This window comes from Amphiura filiformis, chromosome 1, assembly GCF_039555335.1.
Source record: "Amphiura filiformis chromosome 1, Afil_fr2py, whole genome shotgun sequence".
Classification (NCBI taxonomy): Eukaryota; Metazoa; Echinodermata; class Ophiuroidea; order Amphilepidida; family Amphiuridae; genus Amphiura; species Amphiura filiformis.
Genome location: NC_092628.1, coordinates 98,681,634 through 98,701,121, shown reverse-complemented (window position 1 = coordinate 98,701,121; position 19,488 = coordinate 98,681,634). Strand labels below are relative to the sequence as shown.

Sequence of the window (19,488 nt, the reverse complement as noted above, 5' to 3'; positions counted from 1 at the left end):
CGTAGATATTTCAACAGGAAAAGCCCATGCATGGTCATATTATTTTAACTCCAAAGTGTCCTTTAATTAATTTGTCTGGTTATAAAAATAACCATTATGATTTTCACTCCTTTTGTGATGACATTCCCTTTCAGATTTATTATGCAGGATTATGGGTATAGTGTTATACACCATTGTTAACAGTTTGTATTAAAAGTATGCACAGCTCACCTGCTGAATATGCCAGTTGAAATCCTCTTTGTGGAATGTTCCTGTCAGTTGTCCAGTATAACCAAATTGATTCTGATGTTTGGATTGATGTAGGATCAGGAAGCATATTCATGGTAGTTAGGTTTCCTGAGAACAAACCATCAACATTACCAAGATCTATAACATCTCCTCTGCCATATTCAAGTACATCTTTGAATTCCTCACTGTCAAAGTCATGGAAATAGAATACAACCTGCTGAAGACCACGGATTTTAATGAAATAGCCACATGTGTCTCTGTTTCTGTAAAAGCCTGGATAATTGGGAGTTTGTAACACACGGTTGGTTCAGTCCAGGTTCCACCACAGTCTGGTCCTGTGATAAAAGTAAATGATATACTGCATTGTAACTATGAAAATTTCACAAAATTTATTAAATCAACTTTACAATTTCACAGAATAAAATTTAATTACATGTACATTGTAATATTAATGTGAAGCTTAAAATTTGCTACATACAAGGGGCGGTCAAAAGTTCAGAGAACTCAGTATGCTACTTTATCGCACAGTATTGAGTTTGGTCTCATTTGAAAGCTTGTTCCTTCAAAACATTACTGCAAAGATATTAAATTTTTGCATCACTGTATATGGGCAGGACACCTTCAGAGGAAGCCTACCTCCATGAATTCACAGGTACTACCAAAAGTGAATACAGGGTCATCATGGAAATTCCTCCGGACGATGGTGAAAACTCAAATGAAATTTAACAATGTACAGTTGCTGTAAATGGTAATGAGGATATTCAACAGCAACGGCATGGTTCTTAGAGTTCAAGAATGGAATGAGCGTCCTTGAAGATCATTCAAGGTCCAAAAGACTTGCAGACATCACCATTAATGATATACGTGTTGGTACAGTGGCATTGATAATGAATAATGAACCAAAGAAGAAAGACAACATTGCTACAAAATATGACAATTCTGATGAAAGTGTTTTCAACATTAATCTATAAACATTTGGGTATTCCAGGGTGTCTTCTAGATGGGGTCCCAGAATCTTCATGTACAAAATTGGTACCAGTTGACATATTCAGATCCACACCTTCTATACACTTAGAATGAGGACTGAGACAAGTTTAATCTATATATGGCTAAAGGTGATAAGACATACATTAATCCATTCAGTGGAAGTACCTGGATCTCCCACACCTAAGAAGATCATCACTGAGTGCTCACCATAGTGCAATGTCTTCATCGCTATTTTCTGAGATCCAGGGAGAGTCTTGATGACAGATCATTTGCCAAATGAAAGTACAATCATAGGCATATATCATACAATTTTGATAGCAAAATTGAGGCAACCCATCATGTGAAGAAGGTTGCTGGTAGGATAAATGTGACTGTTCTCGGATTGCGTCCTGTACACTATTCTTAGTTTGTCAAGCTGCCATTCACGACAGAGGGTTCAGTTAACTAAAGTACCCATATTGAGGTTCAGACATGGCCTCCAATAGTGAAACCTATTTTAGAATTTTAAGTCCTACCTTCATAATATCGGGTTTGCTGGTGATCAATGCTGGTGAGCCTTCACTGAAGAGTGCTCAAGGAGCAATTGGAAGACTTCCATTTTGTTAACATAGAAGGTTTCAAGAAAAATTGCGACGGGTGCATTAATCAGATGAATCAATTTTCAGTGTGCAATATTTAAGTTTCCAATATGTTTCTTTTGTGCAATAAGTTCAACAATAAAAAATAAGAGAAACATAAAAAGTAATGAAATAAAAATCTGAAAACAAAGTTGTGCCTGTGTTCAACTTTCATTATGCGATATGTTGATGGTTAGCCACTCTTGACACCCCTGTCATCTTGCGCTCATAAGTTTGTTTTTTAGATACAGAATTGAAACTTAGCAAATAGTTACAAGAGGGATGAATAAATACTATCTGGAAAAAAGACATTGTTTTGTTGTACTATCACAAAATGCTGTTCATTATCCACATGTAACCTTTTTATGGGACACCTTGTATAACAACTGAATATGCATGTTTTATGTTAGCTATAAACACTTACTTGCACCATTGAAGTTTTCACAGTTAGGACCATCATTACCACCATCACAGGAACAGGTATAACCTGAACCACCATAGTCCAAACAATCTGCACCATTTTGACATGGGTTACCACCACAAGCACCAGCAGGGGAACCTAAATACATAACAAAATAAAGCAATATTGTTGAAGCAATAGTCCATATATGGGGCTATTAGGCCCATCAAATAAGAAAAATAAGGGGTTAACCCACCACTAATAGTAACACAAATCCATTTAATCACCATTCATTTCAGAAAAACATATTTAATAATACATCAAAAGTCCCCAAAAATCCAAGAAGTAGAACAGTACCAAATTTGCATAAATCCAAAATGGCCACTTTATATTCAGGGGTGAAATTTCAAAGTTGGTCAAATCTTGTAAACAACCATACCAATGTATTGCTCTCATCATAAGGATTCATAAAAAGTATAGTTTGATCAGTCTCCGGCATATAATTCTTGAGTTATAGGCAAATGGTCAAAGGTCAAATGTTGGGGGCCACAGGCATTTACAATTGAAATATGCTCCAATTTTCATCCAACTGGTCTCAAATTGTTCCTTGGCAAAAATAAATCAAAATGATAAAAGTTCCATCGTTTTGGATGTTTAGTCACGTAGGTAACATCACAAAATAGGTCAAGGTCAATACAGAATCCAGGTACTAACCGTTGTCGTTTTCCTATCTCTTTTTACTTAGGGTAAAAACTAAAAACACACAATTTGTTATGTTCTTTTATGATATAATTAGAATATAAACTTAAAATAACCATTTGATTAGTGTCTAAACTGCAAAAAGAAAGCAGTAACAAGTCGATTTTTTCTGATTAAATTACACTTTTTTTAAAATGATTTTCCCATATCTTTGCATCAAAAAAGCGGTAAATGGTTGTTTACTGTTTTTATTTTCTGATTGTTTGAACGTGCCAAAGTTGAATCTCAGAATCTTTTATATATAAAATGGTGGACATTCAAGTTTCATAATGTATACATTCATGACATTGGCGACCAGAGATTTGCAAAACATACCCTAGACAGGGATGAGAGAATAAATTTAATCTATTCAACCAGATTAACATACCTAAGTTGGAGCAACCAACGTTGCGGCCAGTACCACTGACCTTCAGCTGGGTTGGAAATCCTAGACAGGATTTGCCGGGCAAAAAAACACCCCTAAACTGAATTTAATACTTTTCCTGATTTAAAAAAACGTTTGTTGTACATTTCCTTACTTTTGTGGCTCTTCATTTGTAGTACTACTGCTACATACCTGGGGTGCCAAAGGGGAGGGGTCCCCTATCAAGATTAAAAAAGTTGGAAAAGAACAGGTCTTTTCATATATTTTCACAGTATCTGATCAAGTTTTTCTCTATTTCTGATGGGGCCACTACATCACATACTGCTTCATATATTAGTAATCAAACTTATGCCGTGAAGATTGTGATACTTACGACTTTCCTCACAGTCTCGTCCACCTCTATTGGGCGGACATTGGCAGATATAGGTGCCACCATATGGTATACATCTCCCGCCGGCTTGGCAAGGGTTTGGTGTACATGCACTTCCTAAACAACAAATCAAGAACATGAAAATAAGACAATATTAAAATGAAATCTAATAGTAGAGAGGCCACATCGGTCTATCTGCTCTAGTGAAGATTTTCGTGCAACATTTTTAGACAAACATGACAAAGGTGCTAGCTGGGTTAGGATTAACCTTTGGAGTCTCATCTTTCTGTTTAACCTGACTTTCCAAAAAGTGATGTGAACTGAGATATTTGGGTTTAAAAATGCAGTTTTTGTGATTTTCCCCCTTTTTTACCAAAAACGACAATTAGTAAAACAGGTATAAAATTTTTGAAGTATGAACTTCATATTTCGTGTGGAGAATACAGGGCACACGTGCATTCAATATTCGTTAGCAAAATAAATTCATCTTCATAATTTGGTGCATTATTTTGGGTGAAATACATAATTTTGATGATTTTATTTAATTCTGACCAAAAAAAGTTAATTTTACATAGTATTGTGGTACCAGTTTGTATAAATAATATTAACTTAATATAAATATTATTAAATTCCCATTTTTGGTTTTCGGAAGTTGCCATGATTCACTTTTTTGATTTACACATTCATATCAATACAATTTTTTATCCAGACATGTGATTTTCACAGAAAAACATATTTTGTAATGCTTTGAGAGCTTGAATTCATTCACTGAAACATTCAGAAGGACACTGCTATGTTGCACATAGCACTCAAATACCATCTTTCAGTGTTTGTTACCCCATTTTGAATAAACTTATGCTGTCTCAATATTAGCAGTATTCAATGCAGAATTACATATAATTCACTTATCCAGATTTGTCACTTATACAGACAATGCTTGGTCCTATCATGGCCAGATAAGAGAGGTTGGACTGTACATGTCATTAATGAGATATTGATTGGATATTTTAGACAGTGATTGGTGGCATGTGTTCTGGTTAACAATTATTCTAAGAGTATTCCTGTTTTGAGGAAAATCATCGAAAAAACATTTTCTTTGCTAAGGAACTAACAGTTACCAAGCTATCACAAAGATCTATGCATAACTGTTTGAGCATGTATTTTTATATTAAGGCTGTGGGTCCACTGGTTTGCGCACATATTTACAATTATGGCTGCGGTGGCACTACTTGTATCAGTATGTATACGCCCTATGATAAAATAACAATTGGGTAAAGAAAGTGGGTAGAAATATAAACACCGGAATATCATATTAAAACAAGCAAAACATGTGACAAGCCTTGTGAAGATAAAAAGTAATAACATTTTGGCCTCTTTTGTACAAACTGCGAAAGCAGGCTAATGACCCTATTTACAAACTGGTGAAAGTTGGGTAATTGGCTAGTTTATATCTGGGAGGGTACTCCAGTTTGATTTGGATATAAGGATGTGCCTAGTTGGGTAATTGGCTAGTATATATCTGGGAGGGTACTCCAGTTTGATTTGGATAGGGATGTGCCTAGAGAATCTAAAAGTGGGCCCATATTTTTACAATTTTCCAAACAAATTGGACCCATGTTATACCTAAGGCAAGATTATTGGCCAAATTTAATAACATTTTGATATTTGGGCTCCAGCTAGGTAAAAATTGGGGTATTTTTTAAAATTAAACAGATTTACCCATTTTTATAGCAAAATTGACATAGGAAAGGGTGCCATTGTTTAATATCCCTGTTATTAACAGAGGCCCAAAAATGAGACCCACATTTGTGGTACATCCCCGTATCGACATGCAGACTTATAAAACATTAACCCATATAGAAATCATCAACATGTATAATCAAGCTATACTTACCGCGGCAACCTCCCGGTGTTGTACAAGCACATACACCTGTGACTCTGTCACTTAGAGGGCCAGTGTCTGCACAAATTCCACCAGGGCAATTCGCATCAACAGTACACTCTGTAAAAACATAACATGATTAACAACTCAGTCAATTAATCAATCAATGAGTCACTCAATCACTGTACACATACTGTAAAAACTTGAGTTAGCATATGTGCTTTTCTATTGGGCTTTTAAAACATGCAAACATGAAGAGCCTCATCCACAAAAGTGTAAAGGGTTTTGAGCAAATCATTGATATATATATAGTTATATACGAACAAGTAAACCTGCAAATTTGTGTCTCAACCCCATTAGCTCAGTTGGTAAAGCGCTGGATTTTGGTACAATTTCATTTTATCAAGCGCTCGATAGTATAAATCACATAATGCCAACTATCGAATTTCTTCGGTATGAATATAATATAAAAACACATATAAATACCACTAATCTTAACAATTAATAATTAACCAATGAATTCATTTACATAAAATGAGGTGTGTTTGGCATTTCATTTCCTCCTGATGTTTTCCTTGGAGAATTCTCTTCCTTTTACCATGGAAGAAAATTTATTCACTCTCACTGCTATGATATTTAGTCAACATTCCCAATAACAGTGTAAAAAGTATTCAAAGCTTTTTTAACATTTGGCTTGTTTACAACATTAATATAGCTCTGAGATATTTATTTTTACAACATTAATATAGCTCTGAGATATGTATTTTTAACAATCTAGTGGCTTAAGGGGGTACTACACCCCTGGCCAATTTTGTGTCTATTTTTGCATTTTTCTCCAAAATTATAGCGCATTGGTGACAAGTAAGATATGTATATTATAGGGGCAAGGACTACAATTACTGCACTAGAGATTTTATTTCAGCACAGACAACAGTTGTGGAGTTACAGTCAAAAATGAGGGAAAACCAATATTTGATCAATAAATCAATAACTACTTGTCTTGAGTCACTGAAATTTCAGTGTAGTAACGGGATTCCTTGCCCCTATAATATACATAACTTTTGTTACCAGTGTGTTATTAGTTTTTGAGAAAAATGAAAAAATAGTCACAAATTTATCACGGGGTGTAGTACGTACCACCTAAATGTAAAAACACTACCAGAAACCACCAAATCATCACACTACCAGTAAGCATTCACATTTTGTATTGCACTCGTTGTTTTTACCTACACTGCAGTATGAAACGTTCTTGGGATCTTTTGGATTGGCAAGTCACTGTATAATCTGAAGTTGACTAGTAAGAGAACTATGCACCATCTATTATCATCACAGCTAATGACAAAAAATCTAACTTCTTGAATACAGGGCCCCTGTTGGATTACGTATCAGTCTAGTCTCAATATTCAGAAGCGCTTAGCATGCTCTTGAAGGTCTATGGTTATAAAGGTTTGATTTTGATACCGTATAGATGTTTTCAAATTGAAGTGTTCCAAAGATAGCTGCCGTTACTTTATGGTGACGTAGGGCACAGCGTAAGGATGCTTGCATACCCTTTTTATTATCATGCGTACGCACATGGTGCATGTGACCTGGTTTTCAGTGTAGTAGCATGGGAACCCTACCAATTTTTTTTTTAATGTTGGTGACAGAATAAGCCTACATGTATTAGCCCTAAAGGATACTAGATCATACAAATCAATATCCCGTAATTCTGCCAAATTACATGCCCAAGTCTGTTGGCCTGATGGCAGTCACATGCATGGATTGCTATCTCTATTATGATGGCTGACACCCAACAAGTCGATGGTTCAAAACCTGGGCGGTGAAAACCACTTTTTTCTTCATCTTCTTTCTTCCTTCTTTCCTTCCACTTAACGGAAAAAGCAGAATGGGAGTTTGGGTTAGCATCAACAGCAGATTCTTTATTTTTCCCATAAAATCTGAATCAATGCACAGAAGCTCAACCTTACTATGTACATGTACATATACGGGGTTACAATAGATTTTTAATACAGCTATAGCTTCTTTCACCTGAAATTCTCTGCTTTTGTTAAGAAAAGACCATAAACTTGATAAATTATGGATAGCTGTAGGGCAATTGACAGTTCATATTTTTAAGTAATAAGTGGATTTCACCTTGACCTGTTATTGGCAATGGCCAATTTTGAAGGGTTTTTAATTGGATATTAACATGAGCGTATAAAGGGTACTATAACCACTATCCTTGTAATGCAGACATATATTATTGATACCGAATTACTAAAGAGTCCCTGGCCTAGTGTAGTAGTTACCGAATTCTAAATGAGTTTGTAGGTTACATCATTTTCTTCTAGAATCTGTGGTTACATGAGCTTTTGTGGTTTCGGTGTGATTTTGCACATGGTGGAATCAGACTGAAACTTATAAGTTCCCTCCTAAATACTTTTAAAAATAAATCAAAATATATTTGACGAAATGCAAACTGGTAAAAAGGTATGGATAGCCTTATTTGTTTTACACATATGGACCAAATTATAACATCACACGTCATTGCGTTCAGTCACAATAGTTCATTATGTAATAAAAGATACCGTTTTAAACAGTGTTAAAAGTTGCATCTGTGTCCATAGGAGTCAGCTCTCAAACAATACAGTAGGCCAGGTCTATTCATGTGTTTATTAAAGAAAACCTGTATTAAGCCCCCTTCCTTGGTTGAGCACTTTACCATGTCCATGGTTTCTACCTTTCTTGGATTATTATTTTGACTTTTATAAACATATTATTTGCCACACTGTGGACCTGACATTTTCCCTCGGATGGGATAGGCTAAATTATTTCTAAAGGTGTACCCTCTGGAATGCATCTTTTAACCATGGACGTCCACATGCGTGTGTGCCAGTGTTTTACGAGCTTTTAAAATTCATACAAAAATCCAAAGTTGCAGGTAATATCTGACACACCCAGACACGCCTCTAGAAACTGAATAACATCAATTAAATAATAATAATAATATTAATTAACATATAAAATTATAAGCTGTAATTGAATGTATTTTTTTAAACACCCCTTTGACATGAAAAGGAAAGAACCCTGTGCTTATTCAAATAAAACCTGGTCTAATGATGAAGGTCACTTGATACCAGATTTCAGGCATTACCTGAGGCATTACTATTGTTTTCTTCACGGAATCTAACCATGATCACACTTTGTCAACATGGGTGTGCATTTACACTGGGGTGCTACAGTATACGATTTCCTGTCCCATACAGACAGTATCATATGCAATTCTTCAAAAGTAAACCTTTAGTAATCACATTTGATTCCTGTGTTTTTTATATGCAAATTCCTTTTTCAATTTTATTGTATATAATTCCTTTCACAAGAACTTTTGGAACTTTTGGCTATACATGTTGTGAGCTGTGATAAATTTATTTCAACTTAATTAATTTCAAATTAAGTTTTAACCTTTATATTTTGCAAAGCACAACAATAGTGTTTATGAATGACTCAACAATCAATTTCATGTCAGTTTGAAAAGTCTACCCTCCCCTAGTCCCCTTAGTAACTGTAACTTGACAGCTCACTGTAAGAAAAACAAATTAATATAGGTCTGGACCAGGAAGTACACAATTACACTATACACATGACAATAAAATGTTGCATGTTTCTCATAGTATTATGGATTGGGTAATATTTAATTTACATTACTGGTCAAATTTGTTTATCATAAATCCTCTTTTTTAGAAGTACTCACTCTCCCTAAATTCATCAACTTTATTTGGACATGTTCCATAGTAGTTTAAGACTAGTATATTATGCAAATCTATTATATAAATTTATGCCAGAGAAGACCAATTGATAGAGAGAGAGAGAGACAGTCAGACAGAGAGATGGGGGAGAGAGACACACAGACAGACAGACAGACAGAAAGACAAACATTGAGTGAGATACATAATAAATAGGCACACACACACACACAGACAGACAGACAGACACCCCGACAGACAGAACTAGATTGAGAGAGAAAGAAAGACAGAGAAAGAAAGAGAGAAGAGGGGGAAGAGAAAAAAAAAGAGATTGAATGCAGGTCAACAAAGATCCACTCTACCAAATGCTATCTTCTGAAGATAGCACCAATAATCAAATGACAATGACAATCAAATGACAAACTGCTCAATTCTAAACTTTTCCGTGTAACAATATATCTTTGAACATATCATTGGATTCATCACATAGTGACATGTTCTCCAAAATGCACTTTATAGTTTTTTTTGATCAATTCAAGTTATTGTGGAGTACATTGAATGCTATCTTCTGAAGATAGCATCACAAATCAAACAACAGGTGTAAAATCTGTAACTTTAAAACATATTTTAAAACATCATCATTGCTTGGGTTATTTTGAATGGTATCTTTTGAACTTAAGAAAGCAATACAAAATTCTACCATGAATATGCCTGCAAGCATTGGAATTTATAACACAACACCTTTTCAGATATATTACCAGTTCATAATGTTAATGCAATGCTATGTTGGCAATACCATTGTTTAATTAAGAGAGAATCAAGAGATACAACCTTACCACATCTACCTTTCAATCAAGAGTTAATTCAATGTCTCAACATCATGTTAATGTCTAGAGTCAAAACTTAAAATGGCCATTTTACTTTTTATTTACCATTTGTTTATTTGTGTACTTTAGCACCGATCTGTTTAACATACACATGAATTCTTTAAAGAATGCTGCCCCAAAATCCATCTTTCACCAAATGCTGGCTTTAAGAGAGACAGCATATGGCTCATTTTCTTTGTATTCGTTATAGTGACAGTACATGTACAGGTCATTGGGTCTAATCACATCAATTGGTTCCCATACTACAATTTTTTCATTCACTAATAATTTAAAACAAGTGATGGTAGATGACTGTCACCAACCAATGACCTGAAGCTAATACTATCCAAACATATCTTTGTGTCACAAAACAAGAGTATTTTAACAGCAAGCTGTATAAGATGGCAAGCAAATATCATTCCTGAGGTGATGGGTCTTCCACTATAATTACTCTGTTCAATTTACTGTGAACTTGAGCAACAGGCTATACCAGGTTCATTAGTTTATATCAATAAGGTTTGAACCATCATCACATAGTTTATATCAATACGCTTTGAACCATCAGCACAGGTGTTTTAATTACACCACCAGCACTGGCCATGAATAATCAGACCTGGGATCAAACTACCATCATAATAAGATATTTCATGAAGAATCCAAAGACAGTTTCTGAGTACCGGTACCTAAGAAAATAACCAGCATACAAAATTTTACCTTCTTATATAAAATATATGGACATTTCAAGGATACACCTTTTGTACCAAATCAAATAAAGTATATTCTATTTAACATTGAACCATAGAAATTAGGGTCCCTAGTTACATTGTGTTTTGTTCTAAAAATATGCCCAAACTTCCATTTACATTCCCATTGTAAGACAAAAGTATAATGAAATCTATGGAAAACCAACAAATTCAAAAGAGGACTTTTGCCAATAGGAACAACTTTGAACATGTTGAAGGCCACGGATTGTTGGTTCAATTTGTTGCAGGTCACAAGTCACAACCAAAGCATTGTTTACATTTGGACCTTTTTTTTGATCATTTGTCATAAGTTTGATCATTTGTCATATCAGTCTCCAAGACAATAGGTGGTTTTCAAGTTCAACTTTTTTTGACCCACAAGTTCTTCTACCACTTTTCCTATTCACATGATTTACTCCCCTGTGCAGGCCTTTGTGAAAATTCAAAAAAAGTTGGATCCAATTGTTAATGGTTGTATAACTGAAGGGAATTATATGAATTTGATACTTTCCCATTCATTAATCATATACTTCACCATGGACAGAAATACAATTACTGACTGTGTAATTGTGACTACTATCAGATTTGTTTATGCCTCAAAGCATTTTGGTACAAACTTGAATGAGTGAGAGCAACAAGTCAAATATTTTGAGACATGGAAGTCTATTTCTATATTTCTACCAATTTCTATATTTCTACTAATTTCTACATTTCTATATTTCTACCAATTTCTATATTTCTATCAATTAGCATACAGTCTGGTTTGCAAACACAAAGTACTATTAATTTTTGTCTACATTAAAATATATCACAGTATGCTAAGAACAGAGGAAAATAAAATTATGACATGGAACCGAGTCAAGAATATTAAAAAGCAAAATTATAAGAACTAAATTGTGGGTCCTGGTTCAGGTAAATAAAAAATGAATGACAAATATGTAAAAAATGGATGATTAATTTTCTTTTGGTGGGATGATTGATTTTCTTTTGGTGGGATGTACGATCTGATTGTTTTATCCAACAACAACGTAAGTAGACTTCATGTGGGTTTTTTTCAACAAAAAAATAAAAAAGAACTAGAAAGACATCATTACTATGGCAACAGAATTGGAGGGTTCAGTAAGTTCCGGTTGGGCTAACTTGTCACCATGACAACAAACAATGCTTACTATATGCATAAAACGGGTAGTCGCCACCACATTCCAAAGTCACTGCTATGTAACACTAGCTCTGATTTAGAAGAAAAAAAAAGCAAAATCAACCAAGCGGTTCTGAAAGAGTGAATTTCCACAATGGAACTTGCAAGTGTTAAAATTGAGTCAATAAGGGTGAACATATTGTAGCAATGAACTCCTGATCACTTCATAGTCTGATGCACATAAGTTCTGTATTATGGTACCAAAAAGGAAGTTTTCAGTTATTTATGCTCAAACCAAGACTGTGCCACACCCATTCAGTGGCTTCATTATGAAGGTGTGGTCAACATTGAGCTGCAATTAGATCACAATATAACATGTGGGCTAATTTATTTGGCAAGGATTTTTCACACTGCAAAATCAGATTTGGCATACATGTGGGCTATTTTATTTTCCATGGACTTTGTGAACAACACCTTCAAGACATTCATAAACATACCCACATAACTAGCTGCTATGTATCCAGTCTAAGGGTAGATTAAGTCATATGTAAGTCACCAATATTAATTATTATAGTACATAATTAATGTTCATTCTGATCCTGTATTTTATGATTTTGGCACACAGGAAAATCAGATTTGGTATACAAGAATAGGCATTCTTCTCAATGAAATACTTCTCATTTTATTTTCAAAATTGGTACACTTGTTTTTTAAAGTTCAAATACTTCATTTGGTGCCAAAAACAATCCAAGAGATATGGTAACCCTGTCAGTATTTCAAGAAAAAGTATCTTCTAAGAAGAATATTTTGTAATAAAATATAAAAAAGGTTCTATAATGCGCATTACTCAAAACCCTAATATTAATAAGATTCATAAACACATAATACTTGATAGATTTCAGCAATCAGTTCTTGTCTTGGTTTGTTTAGGCATCATCTGGTGACTTGGTTTTAGTTAAATCCTATTGAGTTTTGGTTTTATTTGTTTCTCAGTTCACTGGTTAACAGTATTTAGAAACAAAGTTAATTGATTAAGGTACCTAAATAAATCAAACCAAATTCTTTTATTTTCAATGCACTGGCAGAAAGATTATTCATCATGGAGGTCAAGAAGATACGTGGCACCAAGTTGTGATTGTATGAGTGTGGGCATAATTCAATTTTCTGTACATTTTCAAATTCCTGATTTTTGTTCTAGTGCATAATACTTTCATGCTAAATCTCTCTATCTAAATTTTATTTCAATCTTAATTATGTATGCAATCAAGTTCCACATCCCTCCTCAAACAAATATTGCACTATGTTTCTGTTGTTTCCCTTTCTTTTCATGGTTTTCTTATCCATACAAAGGTCAACTCTATACATATGCTTTAAAACATAAGCAATCATCTGTCCTTATTCATATTTTGACATATAAATGTTGCACATCTAAACAAGATAATTTGGAGTCATGATATTTTCTTTTCACAGCTCCTTCTCTTGTAAGCACTTCAGAGTTTAGTTCTTTTTGAAGGATATGTAATCTTGCTTTCCAAATATTCAATGACATTTAAATAAAACTATGGGATTGGTCAAGAAATGTTTTCAGTACAATATACCAAACAATTAACTTTACCAAAACAATAAATTTACCTTTACTTTAAGGTGGTACTACACCCCTTGATAAATTTGTGACTCTTTTTTGCATTTTTCTCAAAAATAATACCACAAGGTAACATAAGTTATGCATATTATAGGGGCTAGAAATCCAGTTACTACACTGGAATTTCAGTGACTCAAGACAAGCAGTACGTTATTTATGATATAAAAAAAGGTACCACTAGAATATACTTCATTTCTTAACATGTAATGAACCACTTGTCTTGAATCACTGAAATTTCAGTGAAGTAATTAGATTCCTTGCCCCTATACTAGAGTCCGGAGTTTTCCGTTTTACGGAAAACGGAAAAAAATCACGGAATCGGAGGTACAACACGGAAAATGACATTTTTGTATGATGTGACAAAAATTGTTAAAATATAAGAGAAATAATTGTTAAAAACAATCATGAGTTGTGTGTGTCAATTTTTATGATAAAATACTGTTTAATAATACCGAAATAAAGGCATTTTACCAAAGCATGAACCCCCTATATCCCTCCAAACATCATAACAGTCGGCCTATTATCGTGAGAATATTCCAATCAGAGCATGTTGATCGCAATATTGAACACCCTTTTTAACATTAATATCATTGTTTATACATTTTAAGCTTTATTCATGAAACGCAGATTTACAAATTTTAGAACACGGATTACAACACGGAAAATGGATTTTAGAAAACGGTAAACTTCGGACTCTACCCTATACATAACTTTTGTTACCAGTGTGTAGTTTGAGAAAAATGCAAAATTAGTCACAAAATTTATCAGGGTGTAGTTCATTTTTACCACCTTAAAACAGCTACAAAGATAGGGTGTTAATCATGCTGATCTATTACAGTCAAAATTTCATTTGAATGTAATCCATCAGTCCATCAAATGTGAAAATAAGGTTAACCTTTGTCTACACTGTATTTAATTTTACACGCTTTTTTCTGCTGACATGTAAAACTTGCAAGCATAAAAAATCTACTTAGGGGTAAAATCAACAAACCATTCAGATTATTGTTAATAAAAATATAAAATGCTTAAAGGCAGCACGTTCCTAGAGGCAAATTTAGGTCAAACAAGACTAACAAGAAAAGGTTATGCGATGACCCATTTCCCTTCAAGTTTACAAAATTATATGTGGACTTTGTCCATTTTTAGCTGCAAATTTTACAACTTTTATGTGGGCTTTGTTCGTTTTTCCTTCCCAGTTTACAGTTGTTGTCTTGTGTACATTACTTGCTAGATCTACTTTCATGAGAAACACACTTCTTCTGTAATCAATAGAGCAATTGTGTCATTGAAGGAACAAGAAATATAATGATGCTCATCGCCTCATCATGAATTTGATTCAATTTATCAAGACTAGCATACTGTCCTTTGATTAGTTGAAAGAGCAATAGTGGTGTCCTCATAAAAAAAAGCTGTAGAAGAGCTGCTAAGAACAATGACCACAATAAATTATTATTAAAGAGAAAGTGTGTTATCTCACATACTGAACTTATGAAGAGCTGTAAGGGAGCAATCTCTCTTTCACTTCTCAACAGGCAGTGCATGTATAATTTAAACTGAACCAAATAGGGTTAAATGTCCAAAAGGGGGAGTTGAGATTGGTACACACTCTCCTCTCCTTGATATTTGATAGGGGTGTCTAATGTCCCCAATGTTTCATATGTTACGCAAAAAAGTGTAATTTTCCTCTCAGTACAAAACTCTTTTCACTAAGCATGCTAAGTATTGTAATCAGCCAAACTTTTATTTTGCATGGAAATTCAACCCCCCCCCCCAAAAAAAACCAAAAAACAATATCCCACTGCCTTTAATGCAGACCTGGCCCTATGCTATACACAGACTACATTGTCACTGTCAATAAGAAATCTTCATCACTGAACAGAATGTCGCATACAAAACGTTCAAAGGATCTTCTGTTATTTTGCAAATTATACCAAAATGACCCATCGTCATTTAAAGAATTAGACATGGACCGATGCTTATTGACTGCCTTGCTTATTTGTAATCAAGTGACTGTTCAACACAAATGACCCATTGGAAACTATTTCTTTATGACCAGAGTGCCATTGAATTTGATAATACAATGTAAAATTCCTCTTGATATTTTTGGGGAAAAAAGTAATCCATTATCAAATCTTGCTTTTGTTCATATTAACCTTGGCCATTTTAATGCCCAGTAAATGATTACTGGTCACTTGGCCCATTATCTCTCTACTCAACTCTCTAACTGAGAACACAATGTATCTGATCACATTCATTTATATATATTATATTTGAAACAAATTTAAATGAACTATTAGTGCTCATTACTAAAAATAAATAAATTAGGAGTTTTGCGTCTTTCCTGACTTCATTCCTCCCTAATAATTACTTTTTGTAATCATTAGGGTAAGTAATGCCAATTTGAGTATTTCATTTTTATGGCCAAATAAATTGCTCATATTTTTATGAAATAATTCTTATTATTTATAGTAATCATAATTACTATTAATACATAATAATTATTGGTATAATCTCTCATTTTGTTTTTCCTTTCTTTCACACACCTTTCTTTCACAGAGCTTTGACCACATGAAATAAAATAAAAGACTGAATGGCGAATAATTCAATTTCATGCATTAGATCCAAATAATATTTTGTTTATATGCACAGTATTTCCTCAATTTCAGGAAAGTATATTTATTTCCTTTTTGTAAATTGTAAAAAATTTTTAAATAGAGAACATTCAGTGTTCATCACACCAACAGCATGCATACATACTATTTCAACAATATGTTGACATAAATGTAAGTACCTATCACCTACTTCCTGATTATATTATTGTACATTGTACATATTCTAGGTTAATGTTGTTTATGGTGGATAAAACACATATGTGACACGATCAAGGGAAATGAGTCGGATGTCGCTAATATTGATTTTGAGATATTGGCAAAGAAAGTGTTAAAATTCTTTTGTTTAATATTGTTTTCAGCGATTGATAAATTGATGTAACTTTGTAAAAAAAAGTCGTATCAATATGGGGTTTTCAGTTTCAGAAAGCTATACATGTCCACTTTAGAAACATATATAAAACTCATTTTCGACCAGGGTCGACATGTGACTCATTCCCCTTGATCATGTCACATATAACTTTAATATGCGCAGTCTATGTCACGATCAAAAGATTTCTTTTTGGTCCAGGTATGATATGATAAAATTAAGGTCTTATTCCAGTTAGCCATTGTTCAGTTCAGGCTGCCATTAATATCACTCCATATACAAAAGTTCCCAATATGATTGTGAACAAGATGCAATCACAAACATACAAGTCTGTTCTTTGTAGCCCTCCTTTATAGCAGAAAGATTCATGTCCTGCTTAGAAACCATGAGCTTTCTAAATTGTGATCAAGTATTGAAAGGACAGTAAAATTTATGATCACTTTTTGACAGAATCACAAGTACAGGTGATGGCAAATTTGGGAAAAAAGTAATTTCTACTTGCTATAATAGTGTTAACCAGCATCCCCGATGGAGAAGCCAAAAAAACCAAAAAAACCAAAAAAACCAAAAAAACCAAAAAAACCCCACCAAATCATTTTTATAGCATTCATAATTAATAGCTGGACAGATGCAATAATGATTCATATTGTGACCAAACACAACAGATATTGAAATGTTACAATAACCCACATATCCCATGCAATGAAACACTGGAATGGTAGTAACACATGCAATGGCAGCCATCTTTGACATACAGGCTGTATTTTGGAATGATTTCACCTGATTGATGTGCACTGAACTGACCAGATCATACTGGTGACTTCCGGAATCCATCTTTGAGACATACACACCTGCTATGATGTTCAAATGATACCAAATACTGAACCATTCATTATGTTCAATTACGGGTAAAATCCATTTTCCTATTCCAATCTGGGATAACTATATCAGGCCAAAAAAAAATTATGTTTGGTAGCCTTCAAAATTAGAAATCTTGGGTCATTTTTGTTTTTCAATCACGTTTTTAGAAGAAACCTTAAATTTGGAGAGTATCAAGGACATTTTATATATATCATTAATGAAGGAAGAGCCCATGAAAAAAAAAATGAATAAAAAAAAGATCGACCTACCGACCCTCTTGGAATGGCAACCAGACAAAATTTTTTTGGCCTCATGCCAAGTATAGTACACATACCTATAGTTTGACCAGCTTATAACATTGCGCATTATTCTAAATATATTTTATTTTGAGATTTGTCTTGAGACATCTCATCAGAAGCATTACAAATTATTAACTCAAGTCCTATACTTTATCTACTTTCTTTAACACACACAAAATAGACCAGACAGGTCAACTATATCACTCTTAACATGGAACTACTTTTTGGCATAGTGGTAAAAGCAAAAAACCAAACTAAAACAGTACCAACTGACCAGCAGGGAAACTTTGAATGGATCTTAAAAAGATTCAAGTAGTGTACATAACCAAGGAAAATAAATGTTAAAAATTGTTTAATATGTACAACAACATCCAAAATTTAGGGTTCCTAAATTTTGGATGTTGTTGTACATATTAAACAGTTTTTAACATAGTGGTAAAAGCCTAACGATTCCCACCAATTACGAGCTGACCAAACTGCATGGTATATTAATGTATTTATTTAACAATTTCCATAAAAAATATTCCTTTGACCGTCATGTTCAGACACAGATTACCTGAATAAAGGAGGTGCCTAGTCCAATACCTGCAGGCCTAAATGGCAATGGGAAGTAAATCATTTATTTGTTTGACAAATTGCTGACTATTCATTTGTCATATCTGGTAAGATTTAATACAGTAATAAATATTATATATAGTTCAAAGAATTGCTAGGAACAAGGCCTAGATTTTGACATGGCTCTATATGGATACACTTGAATACAAAAAGTAGGATATTGAGTTAAAATCACAGTCTTTGAGCTAGAAATATAACAATTGCTTCTTGTAAAAGTTAAATATGCAATTTGTGAAGAATTTCTACAGGTTTTTGTTGTCTCCAAAAACCACGATTAAATTTTTAAATGAGAACTAAAACTTAAAACTCTTTCCATGTGTTAGGAACATGGGAAATATATAAATATAACATACCTTGTCCCTGAGTATATTCTAAGCCTGCCAGCAGCACCGTGGCCGCAAATACAAGAGTTAACTTCATCCTGCTGTTACTATCAGTGCTCCTGTTAGTTAAGTGTTAAGCTAGATCCTTTAAATTATGTGCCACAACAGTGCTCCAAAACACACCAAGTTCAATTGCTGGCACTGACGCACAACCCAGTAGTGATCACCCACTTGTCAGGAACAGACAGCGGGACTATCCAACACCTCCCACGTACAAACTTACAAAATCGATCTCATTGATCCATGACAACAGAATAAAACCCTATTGGTTGGTGCGGAATAGAGTAGGTATTCAAATGCAAATGATGTGTGCTTTCGTTAAGTTTAATACAGCAATTCGGACTTTTTTTTGTTACAGGTACACACCGCGCTGTGCCCATGACCTGCATACACTTGAACACCTACCTGGAATAAGTCAGCTGTATCCAAAGAGTTACAAGGATACAATCCTATTCATCATGGGCTGTCACCTGAAACAAAACCAAATACAAAATAGATTAGATTGCAGTAATATACATTTCTTAAGGAAAATCACAAGTTGACAAATTTTATTTTCCCTAATGACTTCATCAGTACTGCACCATCTCCAACACAGGGACTGTGAATAGTTAGAAAAATTAATCATTGTTA

General features: G+C 33.9%; 2 protein-coding genes across 2 annotated transcripts in view; both read right to left on the bottom strand.

Annotated features, from left to right (window-relative positions):
- LOC140159523 (uncharacterized) overlaps positions 1 to 467 on the bottom strand; it is a 37,841-nt gene extending 37,374 nt beyond the window's left edge. The window contains 1 exon segment of the mRNA XM_072183015.1: positions 211 to 467. Coding sequence (XP_072039116.1) covers positions 211 to 322 — 112 coding nt within the window. The 5' untranslated portion in view covers positions 323 to 467.
- On the bottom strand, positions 367 to 19,059 carry LOC140159625 (uncharacterized). Its single transcript, XM_072183123.1, has 5 exons — positions 18,829 to 19,059; positions 5,620 to 5,727; positions 3,729 to 3,842; positions 2,257 to 2,391; positions 367 to 563 (listed from the first exon to the last, which is right to left on the bottom strand). The coding sequence occupies exons 1-5, from the start codon at positions 18,893 to 18,895 to the stop codon at positions 367 to 369; spliced, it is 621 nt and encodes a 206-aa protein (XP_072039224.1). The 5' UTR covers positions 18,896 to 19,059.
- Between the last annotated feature and the right edge of the window lie 429 nt (positions 19,060 to 19,488).